The following is an 18890-nucleotide window of genomic DNA, read 5'->3' on the forward strand; positions in this document are numbered from 1 at the left end:
AGTTGCAATCATTTTTTTATTTTTATTTTTTTTGGGGGGGGGGCAGATTACATGGTTAGGATTGCTTTGCTTTCCATTGTAGAGATAACATGGACAAATAGCCAGTGACAAGTGTTACTAGAGCTGTATAATTTGTTCAGAAACATATCAATTGGTTTTCTGTGCCTTGAGTTATTTATGGTTTTACTCCCAAATTTGATCCCCAGATTGGTTTTTGGGTAGTCTAGAGAGATTTTCTGGTTTTTAGTTTTGCAATGAGATTCTGATTGCATAGGTATAAGTGTGCTTGTGGTTTGTCTATTAGGCCAAGATTTTTCAATAAGGAGTTGTTGGGTGCTCAACACTTTTGAAAATCTGACCACTTATTTGGGTTCCTAAATATTGATTTAGGAGCCTAACTTTAAGATCAAGATTTTCAAAACTAGGAGTCTAGTGTATTTTTATTTTCCTGAAGTCTAGATCAGTTATAGCATGATCAATCACAATGCTTCTCTCTGCTGAGTTAAAGGTAAATCTGCCTATGGCATGCCCACTTGCTCTACCACTATTAAGAATCTACAGATCAAGGTTTTCATACGTACTTATTTTTTTTCTGTACGTTTGGACAGAATTATCAAAACAACTTCTTCTATCCCGCGATGTGTTGTGGTGAGATGCCTCGCCTCTAAATATGTGTTTATTTTAACCTGTAGAGATGAAGTCTGATTCTTCCCTCCCCACCTTCACCCTCCCCTAACTCACATTAATGTTGTAATGTCTCCACGTATTAGAATTCTTAGCATTCAGATAGATGTAGAAAGTTAGGGCAGTTGTCCCAGATGGTGGAGAGATCATATGCATAAAGGACTTATCACTCCCTGAGAGTGAGAGAGGACTAAGTGTGTTTACTTGGGGGTTTAATATTAGCTTGGTGTGACTAACAACAAAGGCATGGTTCAAGGTTGGAAATCAAGAGATCCTTAAGCAAGAGAGGAAACGTCTCTGTTCTGTGCTGCACTATGTGTGACGTGCCATCTGCTTTACCATTTCTCTTGAAAATGAGCAGTGTCGGGGAAGATGCCGTTTATAATGCCATCACCTTAGCAGCAGCAATGAGAGAGGATCAGAATGACAGTATTATTGTCAACTTCATAATGACAATAGAATGCTGCGATTATCAAGTGAGGATCAGATTTACAATGCCATGACCATGGAACACTTCAGTGTATAGCAGCCACTAGCACACACATCTCCAGGTACTTGCCTGATTAAGAATTATGGTAGCACGTAACCGACGTTCCTTCTGATAGTTTCATTTATTTATTTGAACAAGACCCACCTTGTGTAAAGTAAAGCAGCTTTTCAAGCTGTGCTTTTAATATCTCACTTGTTTTTCTACATCTGTTTAGCACGTGTAGCAGGATTTGGACAGTACTGCTGATATGGCTGGATAATTAATCTAAAATGCAAACACACAAACTCGGTGGGTCTGATCCTGCTTCTATTAAACTCACTGAGAGTTTTACCATTGATTTCAGTGGAAATAGGAGGTGCACAGAATATTCTTAGCTCGCCATAGAGCACACAAACATGAAGATTTGAAGTTATGTAAGTGGGTGGTATTTATGTATCTTAGGTACTTATGTGACACCCCCCCCCACACACACACACATTAGCAGAGTATGAGAGTGCCTTACAGTCCATAATATACCCTCAGGGACTTACACATGTGCTTCCCACTTGAGTTGATAGGAGTTACATACAACCAAAAAAAGGAAGGAGTGTGGCCCTTAATGTGGGGACTGTAAGACAATAACACTTCTTAATTAGTATATGTTTTCACACCTTTAATTTAACAACTTCTAACAGACATTTACTGATAGACTATGTCAGCTTCAAACTTAAATGAGTTTGAACCCTTGCCTCGAAGGGGCCTTCTAAGCTTCCCAGGTATTTCTCTGAACAGCTGATGTCATCGATACTCCTAGACCCTTAAACTCTTTGAATAAAGTAAAATGTTTACTGAGCAATGACATGAACAAGACTGACATGTACAGTTTGTGGTAAATGTGAAGGCTTACCACATTGCCTCAGTCATTCTGTCCTTGGGAGGAGAACACTGATATAAGGACTGTATGAAAATGCAGCATTTAAGTAACACTGTTTCCATAATTATTGAACATCCTGGCGTAGTGTTGGGGTTGAAGGACTTTGTCAGGGCCCTGACACACACCGTCTGGTAAGAATGTCTCTATCTTATGATAACTCCTCTCCTCCCAGGGCACTACTCCCTGGATGGACAGTTTCACCCCTCTCTAATTTGGCTGAAGTTCTCAGTTGCCATAAAATAGGAACAGTGAAACTCTCCTACTGTGAAATGTCTTTTTCTTGTCTGAAAACTCTCCCATCAATATAAGCAGGGTTTTCTTTATAACAGGGAGAGGGTACAAGTGCTTTTCTTCCTCATCACAATAGCAATACTAGGAACTCAATTCACTCTTTGCAGATGATATGGCACTGATAGGTTTGTGGGGAGAGAAGACCTTATCTTAATCTGTAGTAGGAAACAGCTGCAGTTATGCTGTTCCATTTCCTTTGCATTCCCTGTTGGTAGCCACTGTAGAAATATTTACAGCCTCTCTTCTCCCACACTCCTTGCTGCTTAGTTATGCCTTCTTTTTTCTTCCTCCCATTTACTCTTCTCTTTGGGAACAGGGGAGGAAAGGGAGGTGAAATACAGCATTCCACACCAAGCTGGTAAGTGTTGATTGCGTCATTTCAAGGAGATTATCAGGGTGGCACCAATCTGTAGCAGAGTGAAACTTGGACTCAACTGAGTAACAGTGCACTGAAATGCAGTCAAGTGGGGCTTTCATTCCATCTCATTATGAGCAGAGTTTCAGTACAAGTGACGCACTCTGTGTATGGCTCCTGCTAGATTTCTTTACTGCCATTACTGTGTCGGAGAGGCTGGGGCAAGCAATGTCATTTTCTGTGTAATGTCACTAGCTAGCTGGCTATGTAAATGTAGTTTCATTTCATATTGTTTGTTTCCAAGAGAAGGCTCTCCGTGAACTTAGTAAAGATTCTTCTTTTTCCTGTCAACAGATCTCTGATCCTCTTATTGACATTGAACTTGCAGCTTAGGTTTCTGTCGGCTAATAATGTGTTACAAAACAGCAGACTCACTAAAAAGTTGGTTTTACCACTAGAAATTGCTATTATGAGGTCAGAAATTCACCAGCTGCCTCTTACATATCAACAATGCTATGTGTGTAGAATGTTCTCTACCGTACCAGGCCTAAGGAGGGGACTGCTCTTGCATCTAAAGAACACCTGTTTTGGGATAGGCCACTGATCATTTTATAGCCATTGTCAATTAGGTTTCAGTGGTGTGGGAATGTCTCCCTGGGGAGTGCTAAGAAGAATTGCGTGAGGCTGATGCTGCTATCATTTAGCTTGATTGTCAGATTTACGTCTGGTAGCTTCAAATGACAAATCACCTGCTAGGTGTAAAATCTGCATTTTAACAACTGATCATCTTCTAGCATAACACTCCAGTGAGCCACCAGCTTCTCTGATATTCACAACCCGTGTATTGCAGTACAGCATCACTAATGATCTTCAACAATTATGATTTCAATAATAAAGCACTAACAAATTATCATAACTTTTGAGACATTACAGTAATGCTCTGAAACATTGCCATCTAGTGGTCTTTTTTTTTTTTTTTTTTAAAAAAAGAAATTTCTTTTTATTTAGTAGTTCTTTCCTCTAACACTATTTAGGGAATACATAACAATAACACTATATTCACAACATAATTTAATTTAAAATAATGTATAAATTAAATCTTCTGCCTTTGTTTTACAGCTTACAAGAATGAATGATAGTAAACGTCACATGGTTGTTTGCACTGTGCTGTAGTCATGTTGGCCCAGGATATATGAGAGACAAGATAGGCAAGGTAATGTCTTTTGTTGGACCAACTTCTGTTGGTGGAAGGGACAACCTTTTGAGCTTCACAGAGCTCTTCTTCAGGTATGGAGAGGGCAACCAGAGTGTCTAAGCTAAATACAAGTTGGGACAGATTGTTAAGCATAAGGTGTTCACATATGCTGTAGGCTACCACTTAAAATGAAGTGGGCAATTAAATGTTAGCAGGCAACAGGGTGTGTTACAAATTGTTGAAATGGGCCATAAAACTAATATCTCTGGCTTTTAGTGTCTAGCACAGTTATGAATTTAAGTTCCCAGACTTATCTTGTAAACGTGTTGTACAGGTTTTCTTTGGGGATGAGGACTGAGAGGTCAGATACGGAGTGATCACTTTGTGAAAAGTGTTTACCCATGGATGATGGGTTGTCTTTTTTTTTTTATCACTTTTCTGTGTGTGAGTTCATTCAAGAGGGTAGTGATTGTCTGGTTTCACACATATAGCTGTTGTAAGAAAAGATATTGCCTCACCTATCTTGACTCTCTCAGTAAAGTTTACATAAAGTTACTGTGAGGGCATTACAGTAGTTTAGCTCTAGAAGGAATTAAAATAGCTATGCAATGTAGTGTAGGGGTAGCAGAGAGCCTGCTGCTCAGTGATTTATCTTAAAACTGATGCAGGCATGCAACTTATGCAGGCATTATTGTGTAGCAAGTGATAATATTTAGGGTGCATTTAGGAGCTTCTGTTGATAAAGTAAATTCTGAGCTCCCAAATGAAAGTAAATTGAACTGTGATGCTCTCTTATTAATGATATTAGTGCCTTTTTGCTCAAAAAGAAATAAAAACGGAGATGGAACCTTATAGTGAAATAACTCATTACATCTAGAACTCAAACGGAAGTTATGGGCTTGAGGCAGAAATTACTGAGTGAGGTTCTATGGCCTGTATTATGCAGGAGGTGAGACTCCCAATGGTCCCTTCGTGCTTTACAATCTACATATCTATTAACTTCTCCCCTCAAATTGTCAACATAAAGAGTTTTACTATAGCAGGAGAAGGACTGGTAAAATATTCCTGTTCCTTCACCATGGATGTGATGCAAGCTGTTTCTACCTCCTGAAAATGCAAGGGACTCTAGCAATTGTGAAGGTGTCAAGAAAATCATATTTTTTTTAATCCCAGCAGATAGCTGCTGAATAAGACTGTTATGCATACATCTTTATATGCTCTCTTAATGAGAGCTATATAAGAGGTCTGAAAGTTTTTTGGAATGCACTGCAGCAATTCACTTTACTTCGTTCTAAGCAGTGTTTCACTGTAACTGAATGCTGTATCTGGATTCTACTGGAGATATATACAATACCACCACAGCACAGGGATATTTTTGCTAATGGAGCCCAAGGTGAAACTCAATAGAGGTAAGGAAAGGGCAGTCTACATAGAAGGCCTTTGGCCTTTTGGACATCCTGACCTATCTTGAAGATCAGTTTGTCTTACCTTTTTTTAGAGCATAAGGGAGGACACCTCCTCTCTTGATAAAGTAATCTACAAAACTATCAAATGAGATGTCCCTTTTCTTAAATATATTTTTCTCCTTTGATGATCCTTAAAAATATGACCTGACATAGTGAGGGGGCAGCTAAGGTGTTCCATGCTCGGACTGTGATGTTTCTGCTACTATTAATTGTTCTACTGACACCTAGATTTCATGGTATTTTATGAATTCATGGGTGCACTAGAAATAGATTATTTTAAATGAAGAGCATAAACGGAAAAGCAGCCAGTTTGTGGGTAGACAGTTGTAACCAATCATCCCACAGCACAGTGTGCAACAGAAGGGAGAGGGGAAATGTTGGCGAAGAACATTATGGAATTTGCTGATTTGAGACCGGTGTTCTGATGGGAGTTTGGTTTCATAAGTGATTTACAGATTGCTGAAAGGATTCAAAAATGTGTCACAGCCATATCCCATATGGACACTGATACAAAGAATGTCATAGAAAAATAATAGCATTTTATATTGTGTTGGAAGCTATTGTTTGGGGGCTGCCTAAAGTGTTATAAATCAGTATAGAACCTTTAGAAGGAATTTGTTTGAGAAAGTATTGAACGTTTGGAAAAAGAAGTTAAATAAAAACATCTGAGTTAAGCATGTCATTCAGTCAAGAATGCAAGTGAGTTAAGTTTGACTTGGTTCAAGAGGCCTTACATAAGAATGGCTGATTTCAGGCTGTTGAATAGCTCTAGATCAGGGAATTTATAATCTCCAAAAGTCTAATATCACAGAATCGAGGAAATCTTAAACTCTGGAAGTTGAACTCTTTCCTTGACTGTGTATGTGGCAAGTGTACATCATGGTGGTTTTTTTGGGTGAGTTAAAGTTCAGTTTTTTAAATTAGTTTATTTTGTAAATTTAATATAGGTTAATAAGCAGCAATACAAATTACCATAATTCAGTATTAACTGAACATGGTAAGATATATTCTTTGTACTGTACAAGATGTAAGATTATATAAACCATTTCAGTTTTTAAGTAATAAAGTACAAAAATCTTATGTTAATGGCAATTTAAGTTTGGAAATACAGATACGCAGGAGATGAAAGTTATAGTTCCAATGTACTAAAATATTGAAGATTTTCCTAATACAATAACACTGCCCCGTACTGGTAATTCCAAAAATACATTGAGTGAAATAGTGTTCATCTTGAAGTTAATGGGAGTTTTGCCATCAATTTCATTTATTTGAAATATCTGTTTTTGGGCAATCAGAGTAGTAAGTCACCATATTCAATAACTTACTAAAGATGTGAGAGTTTGTATTCTCAATCAGTGTTGAACAGTGTGCAAAACAAAATACTATTTTGCTCTCCTAATGTCTGTTACGGCAATGGAATTGTTTATCTGAACAATACTATACGTATAGTTACAATGATGTATTATCAGAGTAGCCAGGAGAAGAAGATGAAGACAGACTGTACATTCCAAAATAACGTATACTGTCTGAATTCGTCCATTATATTAGTGAAATTTATTGTGTGGCTAGAATATAAAGACCATAAACAAAAAGAAAAGGTATAGTTTGAGGTTTTTGGGGCAGTTATTTTGAGAATTTTTTTTTTTTGCTAATGTCCAGATTAGACAATAACAATGCAATAGATCTTATTGTATGGCGATCTTTTATGTATCTTTTCCTTTTGCACTGTGTGCTTAAAGTTAGTGTTCTATTGGTCAGAATAGTGACAAGATAAAAATTGCCATTTCCCACTTTGTTTACCATGTATATTCTATAGGGTTACCATATTTCAGCAAGCAAAAAAGAGGACGGGAGGAGCCCCGCCCCCGTCCTGCCCTAGCCCCGCCCCACCCCTGCCCCTTCCACTCCCTCCCACTTTCTGCCCCCCTCAGAACCCCCAACCCTCCCCCCGCTCCTTGTCCCCTGACTGCCCCCTCCTGAGACCCTCCCCCCATCCTAACTGGCCCCCTAGGACCCTACACCCTACCTGTACCCTGACTGCCCAAAACCTTATCCACACCCTCCCCAGAAAGCCCCCCCCCGAACTCCCGACCCCCCCGTCTCTTGACTGCCCCCTCCAGAACCTCCCTGCCCCTTCTCCGACCCCCTGGCCCCCTTACCCTGCCGCTCGTCCCGGCATGCTGGGCAGCAGGGGAGGAGGAGCGGGGGAGGAGCTCCAGACTGCCGGAGGCGATCTGCGAATGCAGGGAGGGAAGGAGGGTGGGAGTGATCTCTGCTGCAGGGGAAGCGGAGGAGGGGCTCTCTCTGGCTGTCGGAGCCCCGTGTAAATGGCACCATCCGGCCGGCTGCCCTGTTAGTTGCGCGCTCTCTGCATGGGGGGAGGGAAGTCCGGACATTTACAAATTCCCCCCGGACGCTATTTTTAGCTCAAAAAGCCGGACATGTCCGGGGGAATCCGGACGAATGGTAACCCTAATATTCTAAGTCATAGCTGCTGACTTTAGTAAGAAAAATATTTTTACTACTTCTCTTAGCAATGCAGAACCAATATAACTGTGAGACAGTGATCTCTGGATTCTTTTCTGACTCAAGCATTATCATTAGAATTAACTAAGTTCCATTCACAGAAATCTTCATTAATGATGAGACATTCGGCAGAAAGAGCCAAGCTTGACATTCCCAGATTCCCAGTTGAGTTTGTAAGACTGGCAATTAAAATACAAACCTAATGCAACATTGTTAATGGAGGACATTTATAGCCTATTCTGCCATTCCTTGGCCTAAATGAGATTTTGTACAAGGAATGCCAGATTGGGTCCTCTAGATGGATAGACCATAAACAGGGAACCCTTTAATGTTTTTTCGCAGAGTATGACCACACTTTAAATCCAATAATGTTTGTGGAAGATTGACATGTTGTGAATGGATTGGATACAGAATAAAAATACTCTAGCTGAAATCATGGCCCCATTGAAGTCAGTGGAGTTTTGCCATTGTCTTCAATGAGACCAGCATGTCACCCTCTTTGCAGGTTCCAGCTACACTGTAGTGTTGGGGAATGTTTAAAGAGTTCCAAAGGTCAGCAAGAGAGCCAGATATATCTTTATATTTTTCTTTGTACTGGCTGAGTCTGTTTGTTTGGATCCAATATGATAATGCACTAGATCCTGATGATATATGCAAGACAAGGCTGTTTGTCACTAAAAAGGAGGCCTGCAACGTATGTGGTTTTTCCTTGTCAAAGTTGTTACTAATCGGTTGGTGCTCCCTGTTCTTCTACCTGTTCCACTTTTTTCTGTCATCCTCAATGGCAGCAGCTGCTTGAGCATGAATGTCAACACAAATGTTGCTTGTTATGGTGTCTCTTGTTCCCATTCAGTGTTCTATGCAGCCATGCTGATCTCCATTCCTTGTCTCTTGTGTGGGTCTTTTTTGTCGCCCTCTCTGAGAAAATGAAGATACAACACAGTGGGGCTCACTTAATGGAGATCCAGACAATGCTGTTTCCTGAACCTGATCATGTTTCTGCATAGCTTGGACTGTTATTTCCTTCATAGGTCCAAACCCTGGGTTTCTTAACTCAGGTAATCTGGAATTCAATCCCATATTGCTTGAAAGAGCTCAAATTTTGGCCAAAAGGAAATGGGCTTTTCTCATGTTTTTGAAGACAAACTTTTTGATGTCATCTATGGGTGGGTTTGTTTGTTTGTTTGTTTGTTTGTTTGCTGCTTTATACACTAGAAAATTATAAATTCTTATACTTGCCAGCCTCCCTTTTAATTGTTCTGCTATCCAACCCTTCTGCTACCTCCCTCCTTGGTCTGGAAAGCTCGCCAATGTCTGTCCTCTTTCCAAGGATCTACTGTAATTGGACTTTACTCATTCAGTCAGTTCTAGGCAACTAACCTTGTTTGTGTAAAGGTTTTGTGGCTGTTGTGCGGTTGCTAATGACTTGTTTTGGCAATGTCTCTAATTTTTGTTAAAATAAAATTTACCATGAAAAAAATCTTTTAAAACATACTTTCTTGTTATAGCCAATTGAATTCCAGCTCAGATGTGTACCTTTCCTGTTAACACATGTGATCAGCGATATGGTGGTGCAGCCTGCATTCCATCTAGACTATGCAGTGCCTCTCCCACTCCCTTCTCTGCACTTTATGGAGCTCTGTACATTTCTGATGTGTACTGTGGGAGCTGTCCCTATGTTCCTTAGGGCTGGTCTACACTGGGGGAGGGGGGATCGATCTAAGATACACAACTTCAGCTACGAGAATAGCGTAGCTGAAGTCGACGTATCTTAGATCGATTTACCTCGCGTCCTCACGGCACGGGATCGACGGCCGCGGCTTCCCCGTCGACTCTGCTTCTGCCTCTCGCTCTGGTGGAGTTCCGGAGTCGACGGGGAGCACGTTCAGGGATCGATTACTACCCGCCGATCTGGCGGGTAGTGAAGACGTACCCTAAGTGAGGATAGGGATTACGCAAGATATCCCTTCCACCCCCACTCACCTTTGTAAGGGTCTGTCATAGCCTGGCCCACTAGGGTTTTTTGAACCACATTGTAAAATTCTAAGAATATAAGAATGGCCGTACTGGGTCATCTAGCTCAGTATCCCATTTCCCAGCAGTGGCTGGTGCCAGATGCTTCAGAGGGAGTGAACAGAACAGGGCAATTTAATCGAGTGATATATCCTGTTGTCCAGTCCCATCAATAGCAGGAATATAAAATTACACAGGTAATTAAACAGAAACTTATAGTAAGAGTATATTTTCCTAAAATGCTCTAGGACTTTTCTGAAAGGGAATTGGTTGATGTATAAAGCCACTCACAAATATTTAATTTCTGCATGTTCTTTGACTTTATTTACTATAGTTTATACCTGGATATTAAGAAACCTAATTATAATTAATGGGACTTAATTCTCATTTATGCTAAGGTCCATTTATGCTGCTACAGGGATGTTAAGGGATGTTCATTTACTGTAAATGAGAATCAGGGGTCAGTAATCTTTTTTCTTGCGAAATTTAACTCACTCCTCCATGATGTAAATATCTGAAGCATTAGCCTTTGGAAGCAACACTATAGGTCAGAACTCAAAGTTGGAAGACTTGTGTTGTACTTTAGCCCTGTCCCGAGCTCATGGCTAGAGCATACGGAGTATGTGGTAAAATGTTACCAAACAATGCAGAGCATTAGTCTGATCAGACCTCCTATTAACCACTTCTCTTTCTCCATTCTCTTTCTTTCTTTTACTGTTTATTTCACTTTATTTAATTTTTGTCCCCTTTATTTTTCTTGGCCAAATGAAATAAGGAGAAATGTTGGGCCAAAGTTTGCTCTTGGGCAGTCATTCACAACTCCCACCATTTTAGCTCTGAACCTTGCAGTCAGATGTGGCAGCCTGGATTCCATCTCCCATATGGGATGCTAACAGATCTGATTGCAGAGTTGGGTCCTTACATTCAAATGCATCTTAGGGCAAAAATTGGCATATTTGAGTTTTAAATGTGAAGAAGTGCGGGTGCTCAGATTGTGTTCTCTTTGAGGACTTCTGGGACTATCTAAATAGGGTAGCCTTCACAAGTTTTTAAAGTGCCTATGAGTAGGTCACCATTTGGGGAATATAATTTAACCAATATCAGAGGGATCCAAAACCTTTGGAAATATGGGATTTTGGGTAAGCAGGAGAGCGACATATGATAAAACCACTGTTTCCATGCTGGCCTATATTTTATAAAAATGTACTTTTATTACTGTTCAGTTGATTCAGGCTGTGTGGAAAAAATTATAGCAGATTGCACTGTTTAAAAACCTGCTTTAATAGACCCAGTAACACTTTGATTAAGTTCCAAACCAGTAGATACAAAAGCATAGCAAATGATCTTGGAATTCCTTCCCAGATAAATGATACTGGTGATACAGTAAGTTGTTATTATTAGTTTTATGATTATAAGTATAATTATGGACAATGATTTACTCTTGAAACTAGCTGTTTCCTTACTGTATGGTCTCTTATGTTGTACAGAGGAATTTGAAAAAAACTCTCCCACAGGCAGCAGAAATATAAGAGAGGAAGGGTTCATGTTCTTTATGGAACAGAAATCCTCAGGACATATGCTGGAATAGGGGAAATGGTTCGATTTTATTCAGAATTGCTGACTGGGGGGAAAATTACACCCCAAAACTAATGGGTTTGCATTTTCTTTTAGGAGCGTCTCCTGATGAGTCTTTTGCCCAGGAACGTTGCCATGGAAATGAAGGAAGATTTCCTGAAGCCACCCGAAAGGATTTTTCACAAGATTTACATTCAGAGGCATGACAATGTTAGGTAGGAGTGACACCAGCTCACGAAATAATGTAAAGCAGATAACATGTAGTGCAAATAGAGTGACACACAGTGACTTTGAGATCTTACAGCACAAGAAAGCAAGCCCAATGGAGATGCGTTGTGTTGGTTTGGGGGAGGTTGGGATGGCTGAGTGGTAACATGCCTATAGAGACTGTGGATAACAATTTTGAGTTGATAAATAATTTAGAATAGTTATCCTAGGAGGAACCAAAATTTATATGACCTAGTAGTCATCTGATACAGTCTGTTATATTTGTGGTGGATACGAATATTTATTTTGCATGATAGTGACAGACTATATTTCCCTACAAACAGGAAGCATTGGTTGTTTGTGCAATAGCTCATTTATCCGGACAATGGGAAGGAAGTAAGTGTTGGTGCAGTCCATCCATTTGTCATCCTAGGAAAATGTATATCTATCCCCATCACTTGATCATTCAGCCTCTCAGATGATTGACTGAGGGCCTGTTTCTGCCACCCTTCTCGTGTTAAGTAGCATGCTGTTCCATGTGCACTCCCTCTGAAATCAATTGTTGTTATCTCAGTCTTGCTATTCTTCTCAATCCCACTCCCACCCTTCTCCTCTCAAATGACCTGGTCCTGCTAGTGCTCAGGAGTACAGTGCCTTCCATTCCACAAAGAGTCATTTTTTTTTCTTACTACTGCAAAGCCCTGGTTAAATGATCCAATAGTTCAAGTTCTTTATCTACTAATGGTGTTCTTAGCAGAAACTTGTATTATAAAAACCGAAAACATTTTTAAAAACACTGCTTTCCACCATTAATGCTCTTTGTTTTCATTTGCTTCTAATGTTCAGCTTGGATAATGAAAACAGAGAAATTACTTTCACTGAAATTTGCACTCAGTTTCTAGTCAGTTTCACTTTGTTTCCTCTGAACAAGTGCAGTGCTGCAGGGTTTGGGTTTACCTCAGAAAAATATTTGGTTTCCAAACACTTCTGCAGGAAAGTCCAAATAAAAAACCTTTTTACTAGGGTCAGGAAGTTAACATTTATAGTGTTACCAACATTCATGATTTTAGTGCAGGTCTCATGGTAGATTTTGGTTTTTTTAAAGCCTCAGTTCCTGGAATCCTGTGATTACGTGAGAATCTCAGCTTTTCCTTTTTATTTTTAAATAAGTTTCTAACCCTCAAAGTTTCAGAGAAAAGCTTGAAAATGTGACCCAAGTGCCTCCTACAGGCTCAGAAATCAAAAGGCAGGTAAGATTTAAGCCAGTCTCATTATTTTTGGGGGGTCCTGGCTCATGATTTTTGAATGCTTAAGGTTGGTAATACTGCATTTATATTGATCTTGGATTTCGCAAAACCCAAATTGAGAGTTTCAAAAATAGGTGCCTGTAACTAGGCACCTAGGATGAGATTTTCAAAGGTCCTAAGCGATTTAGGAGCACAAGTCCCATTCAAAGTCAATGGGACTTGGTCTCTTAAGTCACTTATACACATTTTGAAAATTCCTCCCTTAAAAAAGAACTACCTACTTTTGAAAATCAGGCCATTTCTTTAGGTACAAGAATGGATTTAGGAACCTAATTTTAGGTCCCTATTTTTTAAAAATCTTGCCCCCTATCTTTATTTGTTGTGCCTAGCACTAAAATGCCACCCTCCCCATCATCTTTGCAACTCATAATAGTTTACAGATGGCCTACAAATGATAAAGTAATAAGGATGGGAGGTTGGAGAACTGATTGAAGAAAACACCTTCTAAGCCAGATAGATTGTATCACATTCCTATGCTGTGACTGTGACCGAGTCAAAGGAGACATTCTCTTCCTCCGACATACCATCAGCAAGTCCTTGTCCAACAGAACCAGTCGAGTTGGGCTCTGTAGTGAACCCTTTTTATCTTACTCTTTTAAAGAGTTGAGTTTCTCTATCTACAAGCTTTCAATCTACAAGCTTTGCTGCAACAATCTACCCAAGCTGAGTGAGTGACACTTGGAATCAGTGTCACCAGGATGTTTTTAATGCAGTACTATCTTGGGTGGATTTTGTACAATTTTGTTCAGTGAAATCTTCAATGTTGAGGTAATTACAGCCAGTTAGCTGGCAGGTGGACCTGCACTTCTTGGCTTGTAAAGATGATCAAGAAAGCTTGGGGCTAATTATTGAGACCTATTAATGCTTTCCTTGGTGAAAGGGTAATGATTGTCATAACAGGTCATCACCGGGGATTGAATTTGGGACCTCCAGTGCTTAAGAAATGTGAGTCTCTATCAGACTATCCTTTGTAGAGCATTCACTAGGGAGGGATGCATCATATTCACTGAATAGTGAGTTATTAAAGCGTGGTGCCAGCTACCAGTCTCTGCCCTAATGTTTTCAGGGAAGGTTATTGAGAAAGTGAAGTGAGGACAGTACATGTCACATCTTGAGCTCTTGGGTGTCCTTGACCCACTCTTCTGGATTTGGCCACCATTGTGGAGCAAGCTGGAAATGTTAACAAATGTTTCTCTTAGCTTATTCCAAAACATTTTTCCAGTATGATTCTCAATGAGTTTTGTCTCTCTTTATTCTCATCTGTTCACAGATGAATCTCTCCAGCTGTAAATCACTTCAAGCTTCCTTCTTAATACTGTAGGGGTTTATTCTCACTCGGCAGTTCAAAGCATTAAACTCCCCTTAACATGAATGGAAGCCGTGTGTGCAGAGTGGGGGCGAGATTAAAACTTTAAACTACATTTGCTTTTAACTTGATGCTGCTCCATAAACCTCAATGGATCACATTTAAACCTTTCATCCTGTCAAAGAACAAGCTACCTTCTTCCTTAAGTCTGACACCATTATATTCTTAAGTTGCAACTGTAGTGATATCAGTAAATCCTGCCCGCCCAGAAACTTGCAAGCATTTTGGCAATTTCAGTAATTTTGTAGTGATTTATTTTCCAAGTGATGATCCTAAATGAAAATAAAATTAATACATTTTAGATGAGAAATTTTAAAAGCTTACTCAAAGGAATTTTCACTTGGTCTTACAGGTGCAATAAATCTGTCATTAATAATCATATCAACTAAATAATAATTTACACCTGTAGGATCCAGCACATTGCATTCAAGGATGTCACAAACATTAAGCCATGAGCATAAAATAATTAAGGCTCTTAACACTTCTGTGAGTAAAAAGGATAAATAAAGTCTTGTTTTAATGATGAAATAGCCTGAGGCAGAGAGATTAAGTGTCTTCATTTAGCCAGGTGTAGGGCTAGTTATAATACCCAGGAATCTTGACTCACCTTCTCTCATAGGCAAACTCCACAGAGGAGGTTAGACTGGACAGGAAGACAAAGTCACAAGCTCTTGCCTAGGGGGAAAAAATCAAGGTAAACTCCTTGGGAAGGAGCCGTTGTTATGACTATTATATGTGAAGTGCCACCAGTAATGAGACGGAGATTGTAAGGTTGACACTCCTATCACCCTGCTTTTAACTTCAGTCACATAAATGGAGTTACTCCAGTGTAAGAAAGAGCAGAATCAGGCTCTTGTTCACGCAATGCTGTGCTAACTGTTGGTGCTAAATAAATTACCTTAGAATGTTAGTATTAATTATGATTTAAAGTGTTCTTTGGTCCTTATCAGTGCTGCATTTCTTTCCCTATCATCATTCATCTTTTTACAGATTTTTTTCTTTGAAGACAACTTATTTTCTGCCTATATCACTGTAGCTATATCATTCTGAATTTAAATGGTTAAATGGGTTCTCAAATAATTACTTACAGCCTTTGTTTTTTCCATCATACTCACAGCCACAGCAGTGATAAGCTATTCTTGCTTGCTTTCTTATAACTGAAGTACATGGCTGTTTATAGCATAGTATCTTTTTATATTATTTACAGTTAAAAAGACAGTATGTTAAGAAAGGCTTTACATTTTTTACCTGTATCGTCTAAAGCCATAAAGAGCATGAAAACTTTGGGTTTGAGCTCTGTTACCTATCAAAAGAGAAGGATCAATGAACCCAAAATTGACCACAGACTTAGAAGCCAAATAATTGCACAGGAAAATATTATGTTATGGTAGGCTTCTGTGTGTGTATTTATATGTGTGGGTGCGGGGAAGAAATCTTTCCAAGGCAAAGTTTCACTGTATCTAGGATGTGGCCCGAGATACATAAAAATCATGATTAAAAACAGAAAACATTGATCTTTGGAAGCTTTCCAGGGAAGAGGTCAAATGGACTTTTCATAATCTGATGGGAGTCAATATTGTGCAGATGAAATCTGTACTCTTCTGGGTAGCTTTGTTTCCTCTTCCTACATGTTGTGTGTAATAAATAGTGATTATCTAATGGATGGACCTTGACCTCAGAGAGACAACAATTGTTGTGTCAGTTATCAAGAAAGCAACAGAACTGTTTGCTTGCTTGCTTATGTTTTGTTTTTAATGGGGCTGTTCGATGTAACAATAGGAACAGATGCAAATGCCATGGGTTACCTGAAAAAAGTTCTTCATAGAATAAATGGATGAAAGCAGAAAAGAAAGATGTGGTTACATTTGCTTGTCTGACATGATCACGGCATCAAGAAAGATGTGGAAAAGGCATTGGAGGGGGGATGGTCTTGAAAAGCAGGTTTAGAGTGGCACAAAGAGGGTGGATCAGGGCAGAAGATCAGTCTTTGCCTTAGTTTTCTGTAAAATGGGGATAATAATACTTTCTCCCACTTTTTGTCTGTCTATATATACACATACAGTGCCTAACACAATGGGATTCCAATCTTGGTTGGAGTTGCTAGGTGCTGCTTATAAGACTAATAAAAATAACATAATCATCTCATGTGCACACTTTATATGGGGCCTCCAGAGAATCTGCCTATTCATCTACTTTGCAATTAGCTTTTCCCACTCATAATCAGGTGCTAATAGAGATATTTTAATATATGCAGCTTACAGAAATGTGGCCAGTTTAGAATGTAAACAGACAAGTACTCACTCTGCTCTGTGAATCAGATTCCTCAAGATATAAATGGATAATGAGCATTCAAGCTACTACGAATTTTCTAGTCTCTACTATGGTAGTTTAGTTTAGCCTAATTTTAATAATACACTAAATGCAGGCAACAATATAGAGTGAAATTGAAAATATTGATCTCTTACAAACTGAGCACCTGATCCAAAGCCCATTGATGTCAGTAGAAACATTATCATTGTCTTCAGCAGGCTTTGGGTCAGACCCTATAGGTTCTTTGGACATTTACTTGTGAAAGTAGTCCCACTGAAAATCTCTGGGATTATTCCTGTAAATGCTTGCCACTATGTAAGAGTTGGACATTCAAGGCCTAAATAGAGGCTACTATTCTTAAGAAACAGTACATTTCCTAGATTAATAGTGGCATCTTCAGTCCCAAGAAAGATCAGACCAGAAATACCAGTCTCATTAAAAATCTGATTTTATGAAATGTCAAGATGACTTTAAAAATGCCCTTAATTTACCCTGTAGCGAGGTTTCAAAGCTTGTGTTATGTGATGCTCCTGAGGCAGATGGTTCATTGGGAATTGATTTTAAGGAAATTTCTAAAAAAATAAAGAATACATTTTCCTCTTTTCATGATTTCACTCCAACAACCCCATGTTCTTTTTGTGAGCACCTAGTTCATAATTCACACAGCCTACTGTAGATCTTGAGATCTACAGTAGGCTGTGTGAATTATGAACTAGCTCATTCCCATAGACATACTCATGCCAGCTGTGCTCCAGCTACCATGCTAAAAATAGCAGCATAGCCTGGGTAGCAGGGGTGGCAGCTCAGGCTAGCTCATGGACTATGTACCCACCCAGAGCCCCTGGGTACATACTTGGGTGGCTAGACCAACTTGCTGCCTGTGCTATCCTGGGAACGCTGCTATTTTTAGAGCTAGCACAGGTTCATCTACGCAAGTTATGAATCACACCTACCAGCTCAAATGTAGATAGACTCATAGACTTTAAGGTCAGAAGGGACCATTATGGTCATCTAGTCTGACCTCCCGCACGATGCAGGCCACAAAAGCTGACCCACCCACTTTCCCTTAACTCAGCTGTTGAAGTCTCCAGATCGTGATTTAAAGACTTCAAGTCGCAGAGAATCCTCCAGCTTGCGACCCCTGCCCCATGCTGCGGAGGAAGGCGAAAAACCTCCAGGGCCTCTGCCAATCTACCCTGGAGGAAAATTCCTTCCCGACCCCAAATATGGCGATCAGTAGAACCCCGAGCATATAGGCAAGATTCTCCAGCCGGATCCTTATTTTACCAGCGATGTACCAGTAGAAACAGTTTTATTTATCAAACTGTTATAGATTCCGTCCTGTGACAGTATATTATACTAGAAAATTGTTCTTATTGTATGTTGACTGAAGGTGACCTAAAGGCTCAGTTAGCAATCCTTACTCACACTGCTGAGCACTTACTTATGTGAGTAGTTCCAATGAAGTCAATAGGACTCTTTATGTGAATAAAGTGTATGCATGAACACTGTTAAAAAGTGAACATTTGCCATCTGTAGAATTTAAATTTGCTATGGTATTTGCAGTGTTTTCCTTCCAAAACCGAGGATGCTATATAAATAATGGGATATAGCAGTGAACCGTAGCAGCCTAGATCTGCTATGCTATGCAGCAGAATTTTGAGGCACACTTTTAGCAGATGTTGGAACCCAGCAGAAAGCTGCTGAAGGTCTGCTGACTCATTGTGGCAGGTGCAGCTCGTTAATGCCATCAAGGCTATAAGGCCGGTGGGAGGGAGCTAAGGCAGAGAAGATCCTCGAGGGATGGATTAGGCATTATTTTTGAGGGAACAATAAAGCCAAACCAAAGGCAGGGAGTGAGTTTGGATGCTAATTCAGGGTCGGTGTGCTCTGTTGAGGACCAGGTAGGACTTGGATCATTCACATACTGGTTGCATTACAAATAATTAGAAGGTTACAACATAGCTCTAGTGTATTATTTTCTTGTAATTTCTCTATTTAACAACTTTATAAATCCTGTGGCTACACAAAGCATATAATCCTCTCATGTTCTTACTATAGGGATGAATTTCTCCTCCTCCTTTCAGTGTCCCTTCCATTCCAACAAATGGGGAAGGACATCATGAAAAGCAATGTGTTTATCCCACAAAATGGAATTACTATTATTATTTATTACTTGTATTACTGTAGCA

The 18890-nt window shown here is 39.6% G+C and overlaps 1 protein-coding gene across 1 annotated transcript in view; it reads left to right on the top strand.

Annotated features, from left to right (window-relative positions):
- The window catches only part of LOC113407031 (adenylate cyclase type 1-like), a 220507-nt gene that overhangs the window by 85346 nt on the left and 116271 nt on the right, over positions 1–18890 (top strand). The window contains exons 3-4 of the mRNA XM_026654114.1: positions 11605–11723; positions 15008–15082. Coding sequence (XP_026509899.1) covers positions 11605–11723; positions 15008–15082 — 194 coding nt within the window. The remainder of the gene's footprint in view (positions 1–11604; positions 11724–15007; positions 15083–18890) is intronic.

Source organism: Terrapene carolina, unplaced genomic scaffold (assembly GCF_002925995.2).
Source record: "Terrapene carolina triunguis isolate 2854851 unplaced genomic scaffold, T_m_triunguis-2.0 Scaffold180, whole genome shotgun sequence".
In the NCBI taxonomy this organism is placed as follows: domain Eukaryota; kingdom Metazoa; phylum Chordata; order Testudines; family Emydidae; genus Terrapene; species Terrapene triunguis.